Source organism: Macaca nemestrina, chromosome 2 (genome assembly GCF_043159975.1).
Source record: "Macaca nemestrina isolate mMacNem1 chromosome 2, mMacNem.hap1, whole genome shotgun sequence".
NCBI lineage: Eukaryota > Metazoa > Chordata > Mammalia > Primates > Cercopithecidae > Macaca > Macaca nemestrina.
Genome location: NC_092126.1, coordinates 201,816,888 through 201,838,314, shown reverse-complemented (window position 1 = coordinate 201,838,314; position 21,427 = coordinate 201,816,888). Strand labels below are relative to the sequence as shown.

The 21,427-nt window shown below is 36.7% G+C and overlaps 1 protein-coding gene across 26 annotated transcripts in view; it reads left to right on the top strand.

Annotated features, from left to right (window-relative positions):
* The window catches only part of LOC105485558 (roundabout guidance receptor 2), a 1,382,758-nt gene that overhangs the window by 1,349,429 nt on the left and 11,902 nt on the right, over positions 1-21,427 (top strand). For 15 of the 26 annotated variants that reach the window (XM_071089533.1, XM_071089536.1, XM_071089540.1 and 12 more), the window contains 3 exons: positions 581-841; positions 5,403-5,608; positions 18,436-18,609. In XM_071089533.1, the coding sequence (XP_070945634.1) occupies positions 581-841; positions 5,403-5,608; positions 18,436-18,609 (641 nt within the window). Of the gene's footprint in view, positions 1-580; positions 842-5,402; positions 5,609-15,811; positions 15,995-18,435; positions 18,610-21,427 lie in introns of all 26 variants that reach the window. The other 11 variants (XM_071089525.1, XM_071089527.1, XM_071089519.1 and 8 more) reach the window with 1 other exon arrangement.

Sequence of the window (21,427 nt, the reverse complement as noted above, 5' to 3'; positions counted from 1 at the left end):
ATGTTTTACATTTGGATGACAAGATAAAGAACATTGGTTTTTACTGAGAAAATTAGGAGAATCAAAGAGATACTGAATGCATTTATATCATAGTCTTAATGACATATGGAATGAAAGGTTGTCAGATATCTAGAATAAGAATAAGTAAAATTCTCCAATACTTCTTAGATAATCAATCAGCTATATTGGCATGTAATGTTGGTGCACAAGTATGAACAGGCGAAGGAAGTAGTTAAATCTACGAGCACTAAATTCATTAATTGTCTTTAATTAGCAATTTGGTTTTTTCACATGAGTAAGTTTGTTGGGAGTTATTGCCTCTTGTAACTGTGGGGTAACAATTAGCTAATAAGGTCTTTTAAGAATAAATTAAGATATTGAGATAACAGATGTAATTACAATTAGAAGTTAAGATAACAGCCAGGTGATTTACTGTGGCGACACCAACAGCTTCAGGAAGAAATAAACCGCAAGAGCATTTCAGATACCATGTGGTTGCTACTTACTGCCAGTATAATTGCGTGCATGTATGTGTATGTGTATTTGTGTCAATGTGCATATTTTTCTCATTTAATTTCAGCTATGACAGTGATAGCTGGTGCCCACCATTGCCAGTACAAACTTACTTACATCAAGGTCTGGAAGATGAACTGGAAGAAGATGATGATAGGGTCCCAACACCTCCTGTCCGAGGCGTGGCTTCTTCTCCTGCTATCTCCTTTGGACAGCAGTCCACTGCAACTCTTACTCCATCCCCACGGGAAGAGATGCAACCCATGCTGCAGGCTCACCTGGATGAGTTGACAAGAGCCTATCAGTTTGATATAGCAAAACAAACATGGTAAATATCTTCATTAAGTCAAGAGACCCATACTTTCAACACATGGATTTTTTTAAAATAAATTCACAAGAGATTCTGATAGAGCTACACAGCTAAGTTTAAAAGTGATTTTGTATAACTCCTTAATCATTTAGATAAATATATTCACTGCAGAAATGTTAAATAATTTGGCCAAAACTAGAACTAGAACTGAAACTGGAACTGGAACTGGAGCTGGAACTAGAACTAGAACTAAAATTAGAACTAGAGCAAGAATTCAAATCTGCTGTATTTCAGGCTGAAGTGCTCTTGGCTACACCAGAATCTTCTCTAATTTATGGTTTATCTTCAGTTAGCATATCCTTGAACTCACATCCCATGATGTAATAAAAGACTCGTTTTAGATTCCTCAAAGTGCCTGTGATTAATTCTGTATGTGGTTGTCAATATGTAAATGTGAGCTTCTGCAAATCACATATGGTCAGTATTAGTTATTAAAAGACTCTCTTTACCTGGGTTAAATGCAACAGAAAAAAACAACAATATTAGTATCAGTAAATGCATGAAAAGCAGAAGTAATCAAATATTTCACATTTCTTTTTCTAATCAATCTATAAACTTCTATAAACTATAGGTGGCAATTTACCTAGGTATCCTGAGGAATTAACACAGATATATAAATGAGAGTAACTCTCACAATTTTATACAGGTTTTTTTGTTGTTGTTATTCAATCTTTCTATTTTAATTCTCAAAGGCAAGACTGTTACATCACTATTTTAAATCTCCATGTCATACTCCAATTTTCTTCTGTTGATTTACACTTTGTTCTTGAAGTCTGAGTAAATTTTTTAAATAGTATTTGTTTTGTTTTTTAAAATAGTTCTAGCCTTGGGGATAAATAATTCTTATGCTCATTATTAATGAAGTATTTATTTTTAAAATACAGCTAACTGTACATACAAAGAGATACCAAAAGCAGGAGTATTACTTAAAGATCATGACAAACAGCCTCTTTTCTTCAGATAAGACAGTCTTGAACATTTTCCAACAATTGTCAGATGCTTTCTCAAAGGTCAAAGACAACTTGCCGTTAAACGCTATTATTTTTCATCAATCTGCTTTTTATAAAACGTCACTATGTAAGTTGAAGTCAGCTGCTTCAAGAGCCATAGAATTCCTTCATGTTAATTAATGAAGCAATGCAGTTTGGTTGTCTAAAGCACAGACTCAAGCTGAAGGGTTCTCAGATTTGCCTACATTTTAGAACCATTTGGATAACCTTAAAACATATTGGTACCTGGGCTCCACTCCCAGAGAAACATTCTGACCGCCATGATCTGGAATTTGACTGCGACAGCCAAAGTCGGGACTACTGCTGTGGAGATGAACCCGTCTTACTGGCTGCATGACTTTGGGCAACTTACTAAACATTTACATGCTATAGTTTCCCCACGTGTAAAATGATGGTGATAATAGTAATTAGCTCATATAGGAAATTAGGGGGCAGTCCCCAAGACCACCTATATTTCTGATAGCAAGTATAAGTTTCAGGGGTCCCTAAGACCACCCTGAAGTTTGAGAATTTCCTATAGTAAGTCATGGAACTCACCAAAAGATTTTACACCCAAAGCTACAGTTTATTACAGTGAAAAGATATGCATTAAAATCAGCCAAAAGAAGAAATGCATGGGACATAGTCCAGGAAAATTCCCAAAGCAGAGCTTCCAGTTGTCCTCTCTCAGTGGGATCATAGACAGCGTTACTTTCCCAACAAAAAGCGTGACATTAAACACCAGGGAGAATTGCCAGCCAGGGATGGGCACACCTTCCCTGAGGTCCTGCGACTTCACTTTGGCTCTGTCACACGGACATTGTTGACTACCCACATGGCTGACCTCAGTTTCCAGCCCCTCCAGAGGCTGAGGTGATACCGTGCAACTCCAGGCCCCACCATAAATCATATTGCTGTGCTTTCTGGAGTAGCCTAAGGTCTCTAGGTAAACAGAGAGACTTTTATCAAGCAGGACATTCTAAGGGCTTAGAGATTACCTCCCAGGAGTAGAGGGCAAAGGCCTAATCTCTCTTGGGTCGAGCTTCAATTCTTCTGTTACATATCCTAATTTTTGTGAGAATGAAATGAGTATGAACTTATATACTACTGTACCTGGCTGTGTATTAGCTGTTGTTATTTAGAAAGGCCTGGGTTTTCACCCCTGAGTTCTTCACTGCTGTCTTCCCACACTTAGAAGAGTGTACCACTTAGTAAGTGCTTGATAGATATTTGCTAAAAGGATGAACAAATTAGTTCATCTCCACCTGCTCCAAACACCCATAGAGGATACCCTGTTTCTTTTTCTGAGTGTGTTCCTACTCAACCAGCAATCTTTCAGAACGTCTTGGCTGACTCTACCTATGAGAGTTATGAGCCTGCATGTGCTTCTGGTTTGGAAATGACTCTCCCTCCGGGTTGCACATCGACATCATAGGAGGACCATTGAACAAATAATAATTCCCAGGCTCCACCTCCCAGGATCTGTTTCTATTGATTGATGAAGTAAACAGCACAGTGCCTGTCACTGGAAGATATTTATGAATGGGTTATGTATCCTCTTCCTGTATTTCATTTTACCTCTTAATTTTGCTTAAATAGGAGTACATTTTTCATCCATCAAGGTATATTTGTTTTATCAAGAGGTGTCAACAGTGATGTAGGGACCAGAGTGTTGGTCTGATCCATGCTTTCCAGGACCAAAGTCCACACCCTTATAGGAGAATGAATCATATTGCCCTATAGCTTGTGGCTCATCTCTTGGCTGCCTCCCTTCCCAATTCATAAGCAGATTGGAGGCAACATTTATAGCAAGATGTGCTCATCTATCCTCAAGCTTTTCTGTAGTAATACTTAGGAAACTTGCTATTTCTTCTGATTTTTCAACTAGCAGGCTGTGATGAATGCCAAATACTAACTTGGGGCCTCAACTTTCTAATCTATTAAAGAATGAAGAATGGGGTCTGATGATATTGAGGTAACTTCCAGAAGTAGAAATTGTTTTAACATTGAAATATCAAGAATCCTGTTAACATTGAGGTTGGTTACAAGTTCAAGAAGCCATTTGGGAGAGGAATATTAAACAAATTCAGGAAGATTAAAATACTTTCCCCAAAGCATGCAAATGACAGAGAAAAATAGTCTAATGTCTTTCATTCACGAGCCAACACTAAAAATGCATAGTACTTTTTAATATCTCCCTTGAATAGGAGATATTAAATACCTTACCTTTTTTATGAAGGCAAAGAAAATACTATGTTAAAACATGTAGTACATTCACTTTTTAATGCTGGTAACAAATAACAATGAATTGATTTCATTTAGCATTTTATGGTTTTGAAGAAAATCTGAGTAGACTCAAAACAAATCAACTGGACCTTACTGCCCAGCTTCACATTTTGTTAGCTACCTGGTTTGAAACAAGTCACTTAAATTTGACCTTCACTTTAATAAATTCTGAAGAAGGTTGGGCCAAGCATGATAGCTCATGCCTGTAATCCCAGCACTTTGGGAGGCTGAGGCAGGATGCTTGCTTAAGCCCCGGAGTTTCAGACCAGCCTAGACAATATAGTCCCACTCTACAAAACATTTAAAAACTAGTTGGGCATGGTGAAGCGCACCTGTAATGCCAGCTACTTGGGAGGCTGAGGCAGGAGGATCACTTAAGCCTGGGAAGTCAGGGATGTAGTGAGCCATGATTGCATCTCCAGCCTGGGTGGCAGAACAAGACCCTGTCTCTCAAAATAAATAATGAATGAATGAATGAAGAAATAAATAAGAGTTGATAATGCATGATCTATTTATTTCATAAGGCTGAGATTAGAATTATTTATTCATTGCAGAAGGTTTATGTAATACACTAGTGTTCTAAACAGAGAGAATGCTTAGATGAATCGTTTATGCCTTTGAGGAGTTTAAGACTTTGGTGAGTGAGACAGATGCGTAAATAGCTACTAGAGCAGAAATCAGTTGTGCCTGCCCTAGACTGGGTTACAGTGAACGTGGAAATCGCCTTCCAGCCTTGATGTGAGAGGGATCGTGCGGGGAGGAAGCCTTCTAGGGTGGGGAATGTGTTCAGGGTTGGGAGGTAGGAAATACTAGGTCCTCATGTGACATCTTTTCTTCATAAGGGCCAGCAGGCAGCATGGGTTACACAGACTGAGTAGAATTTTGACACTAAACTGGGAACAAAGGTATAGTATTTTTGGAGAAAAATGTCCACTTTAAATAGTTACTCATGGCGAATATTCCTAGTCCCCTCTAGATGACTTCTTTTCACAAAAATCCTGGGTCCGTATTTTTTTCCTCCATGTATTATCCCAAGAGAAGAGTTTAGTGGTCTATGTTTTTCTTGTTTGGTGAAGCTCATATTCATAGTCACTGTCTCTGCTGAAAGCATTACGAGCTCCAAAATTAGTTAATGGAAAGGAAGAAGACAATATGAGTCACTATAGCATGCATTTCATTAAAATTATGATTTTGTTGCATGTTAATGAGTTGCTTTTCTTTTGTAAATTTCATTTGAATTCTAGGCACATTCAAAGCAATAATCAACCTCCACAGCCTCCGGTTCCACCATTAGGTTATGTGTCCGGAGCCTTGATTTCTGATTTGGAAACAGATGTTCCAGATGATGATGCTGACGACGAAGAGGAAGCTTTAGAAATCCCCAGGCCCCTGAGAGCGCTGGACCAGACTCCTGGATCCAGTATGGACAATCTAGACAGCTCGGTGACAGGTAATGGAACCAATTTAATAGGAATAACGGACCTATTGGTAACGTTAAAATGCATCAAAAATCAACTACTTCCTTATTGTAAGATTTATTCCACTCCATCTATTTCTGTAACATTTCAAATATGTTAATATTGAATACAAAATTCAAAAAGGATTTGGAAATACTTTTGCTTTCCTGCAAAAATGATAAGAAAATTCATGAATTTTAAAGAGCTTTAAAGACATGAAAGAAAACTCAATTGTATCAAGGGCTTTCATGAGAAGTTCACTCTACTAGGAAACCAAGTCTATTACATGAAAACCTTGACTTTTAGAAATGATCTTTTTTATATATCTCAGGAACAACATATGAAGTGAATGCAATCTTAAAATGCTTCTTGATATTTCACTCTGTAAAATCATTCACTGATAGAAAGTAAGCAAGTCTCCTGAATAAGGCACTTTAAGGTTGCACAAGGTATTATTTTTAGAGTGAAGAAAATGTATAGCGAGATAAACCATATGTTTATGCATTTCACATTGCTGAATCTAGTAAATGCTTCTCTTCCAAGAAATGCAGTTACTTTTTCTGTGTACTTCTTTGGCTTCCTCTTGCCTTGTTCACCAAATGAAACGGTTCCATTGGAACTCTTCTATGATGATCCCAGGACTGAGGTATAACCTATTTTCAGGGATTTAAATGTACCAAATTTTTTTAAAAAAACTTTAAATCCTAATATGGCCACAATGAATATGGAGAAAACTAAAAATTCAGTCTTTCTATTCAAATAGATATACGTTGTTGGAGACACAAGAAAATGCCTCCTACATGACTGTGTAGACAGAGCTACTACAAACTGAAGTCGGGTCTCTGCATTTCACTGGGTCTTCTCAGAAGACCGCTCATATTTGTATTTACTGTGATGACATCTTTCATCCTAGGAGGTATTTTACCACAATCCCACTTAATTATGCCAACAGCTTCCAAACTTTCACAGAGTTTACACAATGTGTTAGAGTTCTGCAAACACTGATGGAAACTGGCTTACGACAGTGATAAAGCAGCATCAATGCCTATGATTTTCCTTTGCATTCCTCCCCGAATTACACAATGTGTGATGCACGAGCCCATTTTTCAGTTTTTCTTCTTACCTAGGGGCTGGTCTGCTTGCCAGCCTAATTAAGATTTAAGAGCTGCAGATACACTGCTGTGGTTTGAAATCCAGATACAACGGATGGTGACAGAGCACAAGTTAAAATCTTCAAATGCAGAGAGCGGACTTATTAGTGCACTATTATGTTAAACCCCTTTGCCTGAGTTTCCAGCATAATCTCCTTCAGGGTAAAATTCTGCATATTTTTGCATATTTCACTGATGATACTGAACTCTTTTCCATTAGGAATGCAGTAACAAACTGCAATAATGATGAAAAAAAGTCAGCTATAATCTGTGTAGTTCTTTTATTAAATATTATAATGTCAAAGATGATAAATATGTCTATAAATCAGGAGAATGCCATTTTGCACTTTTACATGCTCACCTGTGACATGTTAGGCTACCTGATATGACTGCAGCTCAAGCAATCTGCATTTCTCCTGTAGCTAGTGTAATGTTCACTCCAAATGAAGCTTTTATTGCTAAGAAAAAAAGTCTGGTTTCCTCCTTGAATTCACTGCTTAATTACTGCCATATATAAAAACCTCAGGGTGTTTAGGTTTGTATTCCATGATGAGCTTATCCTATGAATAATACATCTCTTTAGTGAAAGAAGTTGTGCTCTACGCAAAAGTAGCCAAATACAAACCCACCCTTTTTTTTCTCCTTCTCTTCCACAATAGCTTTGTGGAGACGGTGTGATCAAAGATTTAATTTGCTTTCTATGGTATGTGAGTGAGTGCTTATAAGTGTGTGTGTGAGAGAGAGTATGTGTTAGGTGTGTGAGTGTATTGGAATGTGGATGTGGGTGCTTGTGTAGGGAGTATGTGTAACAGAGTATGTTAGGTGTGTGAGTGTATTGGAATATGGATGTGGGTGCTTGTGTAGGGAGTCAGTATGTGTATAAATGTGTGAGAGTGTAGATGAGGCTGTAAGTGTGATAAAGTGTGTGCGCATGCGTGCATGCAGACATGTATGAGAATAGCCCTGAGGTGGATGTATATAGAGACTGAATATTAGAGAAATCAGCAGGCCAATGAATGTTGTTCTAACGTGCTTATGTTTTCCTCAGACTCTTAAGGCTAGGTGAATAGCACTGACTGAGGTGGGCAATAAAACAGGCATTATTTCTACGAGCTTTTTATGTTTTTTACATGGTAAGTGCCCATACAGTGGATGCGGATCATACCACCAGTTACTTTGGATTCTAAATATGTTTGTGGTGTAAATAAATTAGGCATTACCTCCCCCTGAAATTTTGTTAGTTATTTTCACTTTCTTGAAACTAATGACCGTTTTATTAAATAGATCTCACAGTTACAGGAGGCAACATGGGTTACACAGTCCCTGACACTCTGAAGCCAATCAGAATATTGGGTTCCAGTCCCTGAAACTCTGAAGCCAATCAGAATGTTAGTTCAATAACACCCCTGGGATGGGCTAGTAAGCCCGTATGTGAAATTACTCAGGATTTTATTTGGATATATTGCACTTCACAGCTGCCATATTAGGGAATATATCAGCAGTTATTCAGGGACAGAAACCATTTTTTTGTAAAGAAATAAGCATGTTAACTGCAAAAGTTTTTATAGCAACTACTTTGTGAGGGAGTTCTTAAATTTTGAAATGATGGTCTATGAGGGGAGAAGGCTGAAAAAAGACGAAAGTAACAGCAGTTCCATATCCCATGATCTCGGTACTGGATAATAGGTATTTGCAGGTGTGCTGTTAATATTTCTTTCTTTCTACAACAAACACGTATTGAATGCCTATTACTTCTAATCACTTGGCTAAAAATTTAGATTCAATAATAATAATAATAATAATAATAGGTAACACATATACAACCTTTACTAAGTACAAGGCATCTTTCTGTTCTTTTTTTTTTTTTTTTTTTTTTTTTTTGAGGCGGAGTCTGGCTCTGTGGCCCAGGCGGGAGTGAGCGGCGCCATCTTGGCTCCCTGCAAGCTCCGCCCCCGGGTTCCCGCCATTCTCCTGCCTCAGCCTCCCGAGGAGCTGGGACCACAGGCGCCGCCACCACGCCCCGCTCATTTTTGTGTTTTTAGTAGAGACGGGGTTTCACCGGGTTAGCCAGGATGGTCTCGATCTCCTGACCTCGTGATCCGCCCGTCTCGGCCTCCCAAAGTGCTGGGATCACAGGCCTAAGCCACCGCGCTCGGCCCATGCAAGGCGTCTTTCTCAGCAGTAGCCTGTGTTTCGTGTGGTCGCATGAGCTAAGAATGGTTTTTCACATTTTTGAAAGGGTTGTAGGAAAACAAGAAACAAACAAACAAACAAAAACTAAGAAGAATGTATGACAGGGACAGCAAAGCCTAAAATATTTAGTGTTTGTCATTTTACAGAAAAAGTTTGCCGATCCCTATTATAAAGTTTTAGTGTATGTTAATTCATTTAATCCTCACAACCCTACTAGCAGTATTATTTTCATGTACTAGACTAAAAAATTGAGTCACCGAGGGTTTTAAAGCCTTTTTCCAGGTTACCCACCTGATAAATGGAAGAAGAATGTTCAAAATCAGTCAGTCTTACTCTAAAGACAAATTATCGTGATCCCTGCTCTGGGAACACACACCTTTCTTCTGATCTGTGGCATAGGTTTATTTAAGAGGAAAATAATATGCTGGTTTGTTGCTTAATATGTGGAACTGAGTGTGTGTGTATATAAACACACATGAATAAATATGTATACAAGCACAACATATAATTTTCTCTCTAGAAACTTTAGTCCTTTTTCCTTACGCATTTAATCAAGATCAAGATATTAATTTTAGATGTGACTTTTGTGATTCATTTTTTTCACATTCAGTTCTATATTTATAGTGACCCATGCTACCGAAATTCAGCTCTAGCAGCACTTTTTGCAGTGAACCTCATTTTAATAATTTTCGTAATCTATGCTCATAATGCACACTCGTTTGATTGTAATAAAATACAACATGTTTATTTATTACAGCTCACTGGACGCTGTTTGCGCTAGAAAGTGAACATAAAGGCTTGTCTTCAGGAGTAAGCCTGTAATTTCCTCCTAAATGCCGAACCGTTGGGTAACGGTGGGGGGAGGGTTCCAGTACTTCTTTCTGTAACTTCCATGGTGGGAGTCAAGGGTAATTATTTCCCGAATTTAATGACACCACCAGGAAAAACAAGGCAGTAGGAGAGAGCGCAGGGGGGAAATGTCCTCAACGTGTAGCAAAGATTCTAACTGCCTCAGTGATCACAAAAAGGAAGACTGAGATTGTGTCCTGTTCAGTGAGACAAGTAGAAGGTTTCCTCGACTGCTGGACTCCACAGGAAGCCCACAGCTGAAAGGAAGTCCTGGCTCTATGTTTTCTTTTTCTTTTTCTTTTTTTTATTATTATTATACTTTAAGTTCTAGGGTACATGTGCATAACCTGCAGGTTTGTTACATATGTATACTTGTGCCATGTTGCTGTGCTGCACCCATGCTCTATGTTTTCTAGTTTATGTTTTTGGAGGTTTGTACTGGAACTCCCACAGCAGATCGATCTGGAAACGGTGAAACCTGGCGGCCTCGCCATCTGACTCAACCACACAGCTTTTAGAGCCTCGGCCACTGAAATATTTGACCTGAAACTTTGCTTTTCTACAAAACTTAAAGGAAAATAAGTTTAGTATTGAGGAAAATTTCAGGGATAATGCCACAATAATAAAATTAATTTCTTAGACTACTTCAACAGATTTGATGTCTTTAAAGAACAATTAAATATATATTTCAAAATTGAGCAGATAAAAAGGGGAAGGGGGACATTACACATGTAATTTTTATCTGAGTGAAACAAGGTATCAAGCATCATATGTCCTAATGAAGATATTTTTAATTGCTTATTTTGCTTTCCATATGTATGACACATTCCTTTTCTTTTTTTCTTTCTTTCTTTCTTTTGTTTGTTTGTTTATTTGTTTGAAATGGAGTCTCGCTCTGTCACCCAGGCTGGAGTGCAGTGGTGTAATCTCTGTTCACTGCAACCTCCGCCTCCCAGGTTCAAGAGATTCTCCTGCCTCAGCCTCCTGAATAGCTGGAATTGCAGGCCCGGGCCACTACTTTGAGCTAATTTTCTTGTCTTTTTAGCAGAGACAGGGTTTCACCATGTTGGCCAAGCTGTTCTTAAACTCCTGACCTCAGGTGATCTTCCCACTTTAGCCTCCCAAAGTGCTGGGATTAGAGATGATTACACATTCCTTTCTCTCTGAGGCATGCAGGTAGAATCGTTGCATATTCAAAATGTTTGAGTGAAAGAAGAAGTTCTGCAGATTTGACATATTTTTCTACATGTAGGCAAAGGTCAATATTTGGATTAATTCATCTAAAGATGTTTGTAGCTGTAGCTTTTACTTAACAGGTAGACAAATAATATTGAATAGGAAAAGTTCATAGATTAAATATTGGTTGAAAAAAACAGGGGACGGCTAGTTTTTGTATCTCATAAAAATGGTAATGCAACAATTAGCAGGGTCATATTATGAAGCACAGACTTTAGCTTAATGGATCTAAGGATAAGCATTTATCAGCAAGGAAAGATTTAGCATAAAACGACATGTAAATGAATTGATGACTGATCATAAATTAATTTTAGTGCTGAAGATGTAATAGAGACACAGCAAGATACCACTTTATCATGGTATTTTACTGCTCAGTAACATTCGAGCAACAACTTAATGTCCTATGTGCAGGACTACTTTAACAGCTTGAATACATTTGAGATTTTTTTGTGGCCTTTCTGCAATTTAAATCAGGGAAATTTGGAAAGATTGAAAATGTAAACACAAATAAATTTGGCTATCTGACATAAATTCATTTTTCATTAAACATTTAAATATGTATTGATTATGTTTGGGGTTAAAACATGTCAAATTGGTATGGAGTGCTTATAATTTGTAAGAAGCCTCTAGCCGAATTGGTTTTACCTGGTGTTCATTTTAATTTTCATGTTTATACTTATGTTTATGAAAGAAAAATCAGTTATCACAAAAGTGACTGACTTTTAAATTTGTGAATTCATGTTTTTATTTTTGTTCATTCATTATCTTTTACTTCTCTCTCTCTCTCTTTTTTTAGAGGGGTAATTGTTTACCTAGATCTTCAGCTCATTGTTCATGTTTAAATCTCAACATTTTTCCTTTTTTTAGAAAGGCCACTAAGAGGTAAAATCAGTGGATGTTCAATATATTTTAGCCATTTTACAGAAGGAATTTTAATATTTTATATACTATTTGATTTATGGAATGTGGCCAAATGTCTTTTAAAAATATTTACCATAGATATGCGCATTCCATACATCTTAACCAAACTGTAGAGGAAGGGATGTCGAAGATACCAGACAGAGAGGTGGAGAGATGAAAAGAAGGAGAGAAAATTTCTTTCTATGTTCCTTGCCCTCCGTTTTGAAGGCAAACACAACTACACTAACATGAGACACTTCTGTCTCTTCGGATTGGGTCATGAGATTTCCTGTTGCCTGATATGGCCAAGTATCTGTGGTCACATATCTTGAATTCTGAAGTCATCTATCTTGTCTCTTTGCTCTTACAAGAAGTACAAAAGAAAGAATAGCTGATGTTCTTTCTGTATTTACCAATACTCACTTGAAGCCCTGTCTTCCATGTTACTCTCTCTTCCCAGAGGGAGACAAAAAGCAGCAGGGAAAACTTGTTGAATAATTGGGAGCTTTAAGGACATACAAGGAGCACTAAAGGCTGGGAGAGAGGCAGAGCAAAGACACAAACGCAGGAAGTAGACCGTTTGTTTAAAGTATCACAAGTGTGTGTGTGTGGAAATGCTCGGATGAAGGACTGGCAAGTTACCACAGGGAGATAAATGGGATTATTTGAGGCAGAAAGTTAGGCTGATTCTCTGCTAGGAGGTCTCACAGGATATAATTTCTTCAGTGCTACTACTGTAGTGTAGGATTTACTGATTTCACCTCTCAATAGGTACACAGTCAGTTTTATAGGTTCAGAGACCAAATGTGTCGTCACTCTGCTAGATCCTCAGGCTGGAATTACACAGCAAGCGGACATAGACATGAAACCAAAGAAACTCAACTATTTTTAGGCTGGTTATAGTGGAAAAATAAAAATTTTAGAAAACAAATCACTGGGCCAAGTGCATTAAGATGGATAAACATGGATGGAAAATTTACACTCCAAAGAAACTAAGCTGCCACTTAATGTAAATTTTTTATCTTAATTTAAATAAGATATTGCTAAATATCAATATTTAAGTGTATCAAAGCATAACCAATACACACATATATATCACATATCTATATACTATTTATCATTATATTCCTTATTTAATAAACTTTCTAAGAGTTCCTATGAGAAAATTCTTTCTATTGCTAAGAAGTTACACATCAAATAATGTCATACACAGAATTATAGAATAATGAAAAAGTTGAATGCATTTAATTCCATATGCCTACTGTTTATTGAATTTCTAATGTAAAATGTCCCTGAACAAAAAATATGAAAATAAATATGAAATAGTTCCTAACCTCCAGAATTCCATTGTCTAGGAGAGGAAACACATGTGCAGCAGACCATAATATATAGAGAGAACTGATAAGCAAATTTATGTGTAGTGTTTGGAAACCAAAGGAGGTAGAGAGATGGATTCTCTCTATAATAAGATAGAATTAAGGTGATAACAGAAATGGCATTTAATTTAGACTTTAAAGTTTGTCAGTGGTTAATAGCGTTAGTGGCACTATCTCTGTCTAAAGAATGAAAGATGATGTTATGTAAATGAGCAAGGAGACACACAGGCTGTAAGAGAGTGAATGAGGACTAATACACAGCAGGTACATTAGTCTGGTTTCACACTACTATAACGATATTACCGGAGACTGGGTAATTTATAAACAAAAGAGGTTTAACTGACTCACAGTTCCGCATGGCTGGAGAGGCCTCAGGAAACTTACAATCATGGCAGAAGACAAAGGGGCATGTCTTACATGGTAGCAGGAGAGAGAGAGCGCGAGCAGGGGAAATGCCAGACACTTATCGAACAACCAGTTCTCATGAGAATCCCTCATTGTCGTGAGAACAGCCTGAGGGAAACCGCCCCCATGATCCATTCACCCCCACAAAGTCCCCCCCTTGACACAGGGGGATTACAATTCGAGATGAAATTTGGGTGTGGGTGCAGAGCCACATCATATCAGTAGGCTAGGCTAGATATTGAAGAGTTGCAAATACTGAATTAGCAGTTTGGATATGGCATTGGCTAGCTGGGTAAGGCTTTAAACAGGAACACATGTATGTAAGTGCTTCACAAAGATAGTGCAGAAAGCAATGAGGAAGACAGAAGAGATGAGAATGAAATTAGGTAGGAGGAGTTTAGGAGTGAAATAAGGTGAAGATTAAAGAGACGTTTATTTGGACAGTAAGAGCCGGCATTTAGAAGTACAGAAAACAGCACAGGGAAGGGACTGGGAGTGAGCTTCCAAATGTTTTTAAACCATCCTCAGTTCCAGAGTTTCGTATTCTTTTGTGACCCCCTCACTGAATGTCTTTGGTTTTTTTTCGTACCTAGTACAGCATTAGATTGCAAAGCCTGCTGCATCATTGCTTCTTTCATTTTGGATTGTTGGTCCTTGACGTGTGGTTATTAACCCGGAAATGATTCTCTCCGAAAAGGCTCGGTTGCTGGTGTTATCTCGGCTTCCTTGCAGTGGCCTGTGTCAAGGGAATTTGTCTGAAAAGTAAAAAGTGTATCTCTGTGCTTTTGGCAACCAGAATCAAAACTCTCTCTTTCTCTGCTACACTTAACACCCTTTCAACTTCTCAGATCATTCTAACCAGTTCAGCTTCTGTTTTCTTGGTATTGAAAGTGCATGAATCCGTGTCATTGTATCCTGGCCCCTTGACCAAAATTACAAATACTGCATCAGGGCAACACTCCTAACTATTCTGTAGTTGCTTAAATATTAGAGAAAAAATAAATAAATAAATGGTCTATAGCATTTGACTTTCATCTCTTTTATGTAAATATGTATTTGATTTATTTTGAAATCTGAAATTAGTTTCTTACAAATACTTTTTGCTCCTCTTCTAACAAAAATAGGATAAGCAATACTTGGTAGTTTTTTGTGTCATGAATTAATGGTATACCAACATGAATAAATCTTGTAATATTAATTGTATTAAGTAGGAGATTATGTTGTTTGTTTTTGTCTAAGAAATATATAAAATTATAAATGACTTGCTAGAAAATCAAGAAAAAATGTTTCTTCACAACTTACAGCTCTTTAAACATAAAATTAAATTTATTTTCCTCTATTCCCATGTTGCATTTTGCAGAAAAAATTCATGTTAATGCCGATGATAGTCCTTATAAATGTTACTTTTTAACATAAATCTTAGTACTAAAGAGAAAACTGGAGTTCTTAAATAACTTAAAGGGCAAAGTAAGCAAAAATAGCATTTAAATTAATAGAACTTCTTTAAAATACATTTATCTTATGTTCTAAGTTCATTCGCTTTGATACTGTTTATACGTTTTTTGTTTGTGAATTTTTGTTGTTATTTGTAATTAAGTTTCTATTTTAAAATCTTGAAATAATTTTTGCCTTTTATGATATAGTGTAGTTTCTATGCAGATTATCTTTGGAGTCTGCATTAAATTCAAAATATATTCACACTATTTCTTCAGCTGAGTCTGTGATGAGTTTAAGAACACTAAGTTTGTTTTACTGAAAGTGTTCATTTCTGAATTATAGTAGCTTAAAATGTACATCACAACTCTCTTTTGGAAAATGATTGTGTAATGGTTTAAACAGTGTAAGAGGTGAACAGTACAGCACGTGCTTTGCTTATGTGTTGCAAACAGATACAGATTTTAAATGAGCTTCTTTCTTCTGCACAAAAAATGTTTAAAATGTACCTGATACTTGTATTTGGCTAAAGAAATCATGATGAAACTTCAAGGAAGAAGCGAGGACAGCCTACTTGCTCGTTAGTATAGTGTGTACAGCAGATGAGATTTTCAATATCTACAACTCACTAGACCACTACATTTGTTTTTAGGTTCAATGGTAAATGGATGGGGCTCTGCATCTGATGAGGATCGTAACTTTTCTAGTCATAGATCTAGTGTAGGTAGCTCCTCCGATGGCTCTATCTTTGCCAGCGGCAGTTTTGCACAAGCACTGGTGGCAGCAGCAGATAAAGCTGGTTTTAGGCTGGATGGAACCAGCCTTACAAGAACAGGTTGGTAGACTCCAAGTCAACACTCTTTGCATGAGAGAATCTTGTTCTTGGACACTGACCTCTTTTCTCCTGTTCTTTCCCCTTAGTGAGTCTGACTGTAGGGCTTTCTTTAATGTGCATGAACACAATTTGGATGCTCCATTACCAAAACTCTCTTCTGATGCTAGTTTTGCAGAGCCAAGAAAAGCCTCCGCCTCTTTCTATCTCTGATTTTCCTTTCTCTTCACGGCTTTGCTGATTAATTGGAATAGGCTTCCCTTTTATATTACAGCAAAGCAGCAACTAAGATTGCCATTAAATTTTCAATAACTCACACTTTGCAAAATCCTCACACAATTAATAATGTACCCAGTGATTAAATTTACTCAGCTTTTATCTCCATTACTTTCCTTTGCCTCATCTCTTTCTGCAAATGCATTTTCTGGGAAGGTTTCCTTAGCATGGGGTAAATGGGTCTAAGGCTGTTGGTCTTACCAGTTCAAATAGCTTATGGTCTTATTAATCGTTTGGCTAGTAAGATTTTAATACAATAATTTATTATTTGTCTTAAAGGATGCTAATTAAAGATACACCCACTGCATTTGCAAGTTGAATAAAATAATGACTACATGTGTATTTCTCTTTAGGGTAATTTAATTTTGATTTCTGAGAGTGGTAAGTAATCATATAAAAGAACAATTTTATAATTTTTCAAGTGCTCCCCATTCCACAAAAAAGAATGTGGGATTAATAATAGATCAGTAATTTGTAAATATTTGAAACAAAGTAACTTAGGCATGATGCGTGCTTTTATATTTGTATGTATAATTCTTAACTATACATATAAGAATATTCTAATATATGAATTAAACTGAACTTCCTTGCAAAACAAACTAATAAAACATTAAGTATGTTTGCAAAATCTTAACTGTTATCAAATAGTAAAGAAAAATGATTTTTACCCTTCTCTAAACTCTCAGGTTATAAAAATGAGTCATGGAAGTTTTCTTGGAATTATACCACCAATATTTCTTTTGAACATACATTAGCTATCTTTAAATGAAATAAAAAATATCTTCTAAGCATTGCAGAGGTTTATTTTTCAAATAGCATCCAAACTAAAATATGTTATAATAGAACTGTTATTTGAATTGTCTTGCATTGTAAGGAATATGTTGCTTGAGTGCTTTTTGTGGCATTAGCTGTAAGCAGAGCAGTGAGAACGTGCAAGGAAACTAATACATTAGAAAGCATAAGTGCATTTCTTGCATGTATGCTAATAGCTAATAAAGCATTAAGTAATATCCTGTCACATCGACTTAAGAAAATGTAACTACATACAATAATGTTGTATGAAATGAAAAAAAAAAAAAAAAGAAAAAACATATATTCTGCAGTGGCTTCATATAATGTTCTGTATACGCTAATTAGGTTGAGTTTTATAATTATATTGTTTGAATCTTCTATATCCTTACTTTGCTTTTTTTCTAGTAAAATTATTTTATTTAGTTGTAATATCCATCTCTAATTGTTTGAAATAAAAATTTCCATGATCTTACTTGAACTGTAAAAAAAAAAATAAAAAATAAAAAATAAAAGAAAACATACACAGGAGAGTAAATACATGCACATAAACCAGGCCTCTGTTACTATAATAAACATGGTATTAAAATTGTAAGGTGTTGAAAATTTATTAGCTAACCTTTTCCCAGAATGTATTTCCCTGTACACCTACTCTAAACCACAAGAAAAGGACACAGCACATATCACTTTTCAATGAGAACTTGGAAGCTGCTCAGATACAATAATATTCACCAGAAAATACCTATTGCATGCTGGATATACAAGGTGATTTTAACCTGCTGTCCTCTACACAGATGTTATTGAGTTTATGCCAAAAGAGATAGAAGTCATCGTGTGTGTGCATAAGTGGTAAGGTCAATTTAATATATGTGTCTGAGCAGACCTTTCATGTAAAATTTCAGATGTAATTACCATATGGCATTTTTCTGTGTTCAGAGAGATTTTGTAAGTTTCCAAGGATGAAATTTTATTAAACAAATAAAACAGTATATACTTCATAGATAGCTTCTTTAATTTTAAGAACTAAAAGCTGCATGAATTTGCATACATCTTTGAAAATATCACTAATATTGTCAAGGTTAAATAGAAGTATAATCATGCAATATTGAGTTTTGGATTGGTGAATCTGTTTTATGTTCATTTGTTTGATTTTTGGGGAGGGTCAGTGGGGGTGTTGTTAGCTTATTAAAAATTGAACAAAATACGTGCACCTAAGAATGTAGAAAATATATTTTTCTACAGAGATGCACCAATATTTGCTATCTTCAAGTGTTATCTCTAGGTAGATTTACAGGTTAGTCATAGAGCAGGAATACAGGACAGAATCAGCAGGCTATAATGACATTCTCTAGAACCCATTCCCTTTATTTTCATTTTAGGAAAAGCCTTTACCTCCTCTCAAAGACCTCGACCTACCAGCCCATTTTCTACTGACAGTAACACCAGTGCAGCCGTGAGTCAAAGTCAGAGGCCTCGGCCCACTAAGAAACACAAGGGAGGGCGGATGGACCAACAACCAGCATTGCCTCATCGAAGGGAAGGAATGACAGATGGTAGGTTTCTTTCCTTTTCCCTTGTTTTCTCACTGAAGAGATGTGCTCCATGCAGTCATTTACTTAGATTAACGTAGTCATGGTGGCTTAGCCATTGCCTCATTACATAACAAGACAAACCTGGCAATATGGTCTTGTTTAAATAAAACACCATTTTTAAAAACAATCTAGAATTATTTCTGTGTTATTAAGCCTCAAGAAATACATGCCATACAATTTTTTGAGGTTGATTTTTTTTTTTTTTTTTTTGCCATTCTGGCATCTTTCATAAATGCTTTTTAGTGAGCATTTTACTTTAAGAGTAGGAAAGAAAACATAAGCTGCATGTGCACTTATATTGTCAGAACTTTTATAATATTAAATTACAATAGCTTAGCTGGTGTTTCACTTTTGGAAAAAAAGACTTTTTGAAATGATATAGTAATTTTTTAGTCACAAATTTCAGAGCCAAAATCAGGCTACAGGTCATGTAGTTGAAGAGTGTCTTTGTCTGGGCTGCTATAAAAAACATAGAGTCATGCATTGTACGACAATGTTTCGGTCAATGACAGACTGCATGTGAGACAGTGGTGCCATAAGGTTAAAATGCTGTATTTATGCTCTACCTTTTTTGTTTAAATACACAAATATAACACCATTGTGTTATAACTGCCTGTAGCACTCAGTACAGAAACATGCTGCACAGATTTTTACCCCAGATCAATGGTATGTAGTCAGCTATCCCATCTAGGTTTGTGTAAATACACTGCATACCACTTGCATAACAACGAAATCACCTAACACCACATTTCTCAGAACTTATCTCCATCATTAGGTAACACGTGACTGTACCATAAGCTGGCAGATTCCGAACAACAGAAATTTTCTGCACAAATCTGGGGTGTGCAAAGTCCAAGATCAAGGCACCGGCAGATTGGGTGTCTGGTGAGGACCCACATTCTGGTTCACAGAGGGTGCCTTTTCATTGTGTGCTCACATAGTGGAAGGGACAAGGTTCTCTCTGGGTGTGTCTTATAGGTGCTCATCCCTTCAGGAGGACCCCACCCTCATTACCTAATCACCTGCCAAAGGCCCCACCTCCCAATATCATCACATTGGGGATTAGGATTTTAACGTATGAATTTTGGGGGTACACAAACATCCAGACTCTAGCAGAGGGTCCGCAAACTTCTTCTATTAAAGTCTAGATAGTAAATATTTTTGGCTTTTGGGACATATGGTCTCTGTCACAAGTACTCAACACTGCCATTGTTGCATGACTGCAGCTATAAAAAAAGTAGAATAGGCCAGGCATGGTGGTTCACGCCTGTAATCCCAGCACTTTAGGAGGCTAAGGCGGGCAGATCACAAGGTCAGAAGATCAAGACCTTCCTGGTCAACGTGGTGAAACCTCCTGTCTACTAAAAGTACAAAAATTAGCTGGGCGTGGTGGTGCATGCCTGTAATCCCAGCTACTTGGGAGGTTGAGGCAGGAGAATCGCTTGAACCAGGGGGTCAGAGGTTGCAGTGAGTTGAGATCATGCCACTGCACTCCAGCCTGGGCAACAGAGCAAGACTCCTTCTAAAAAAGAAAAGAAAAGTAGAATAATGGATATGACTGACTTCCAACAAAACATCATTCACAAAATGGGCAGTGGCTGGATTCGGCCCATGGCCCATAGTTTGCTGATCTAGCTCAGTCTTTTTATTTATATATAGCATCCAATATTTGAATATTTGCTTAGACACTGTTAGTTTCAAGAAACACAATGTTACTGGAAGATATCCATGTTCAATAATGAGTATTTCATTAACTTTACAGAATATAGTCTATTTCCCATATTTTAAATTTAGTTCTTATATCTTTTAAAGAATGAATTAAAATATATATACTGAAGTTATAGTCTAAGGATATGTAACACATACTTAAAGTGTCTACTACAATGTCAGATTGAAAGGTAAATTTCTTTTTCCTTTTTAGCACTATACCCTATAAGCGCACAAACATTATCCTAACATAGTTCAATTAAACACCAAAAGGATAAACTTTTAAAAACCGCACAATAGAACCATCTGGGAAGCTCTAAAATATATCCTAGATATTCAGATTTGATTATTCTGGGGTGAAACCCAGTTACAGATAATTTTAAAGCTCCACAGGAGAACCTGAAGTGTACCTGTCTTGGAGAAGCTATGACCGAGTCCTTAGCACACTTACACTTACCATTATAGGACAGAATGAAGCTTCGTTGAAAAAGAAGAAAAGCATTTGTTTTTTATTCATTTGGGGAAGGGAGTATCCAATCCTGCAGCCCTATTTGTGCTTTCTTTTGTCATCTTACAAAGGTAAGAGGACTTAAAAAGCCAAATAGATTTGTTCTACACGCTTTCCGGTTTACTTATCTTTCCTGCTTCCTTTGTTTTCAATGGAACATGAAGGTTTAGGGTACAATTGAGATTTTTGAGTCTCTGTAAATGGGTATCCTGTGGTGAGTAAAAATGTTCACCCCTGCCTTTCTGCCTTAAATGTTCCGAAAATTAGCTGAGCACTTAAAACTGTTTGTAGCGTTGATCTAATTCTTCGTAAATAAAAAAGGACTACTTTCACTGAATTGCTAGTTATAAATCTAATAGTTGATAATTTTGTATTTTTTTTCTGTTGTGAATACTGTGGAAAGAGAAAAATGTCTAGGTATAGAATTTTCTGTGGTTTTTCAGAAATGTTTGAAGATATTATTCAGAATATGTGGAAGATATAAAATATAAATCAACAAAATAGAGATTTTTTTTTCCTGAAACACTTTTATTGCAAGCTTTTTAAGAATGTTTCCTTAAAGCA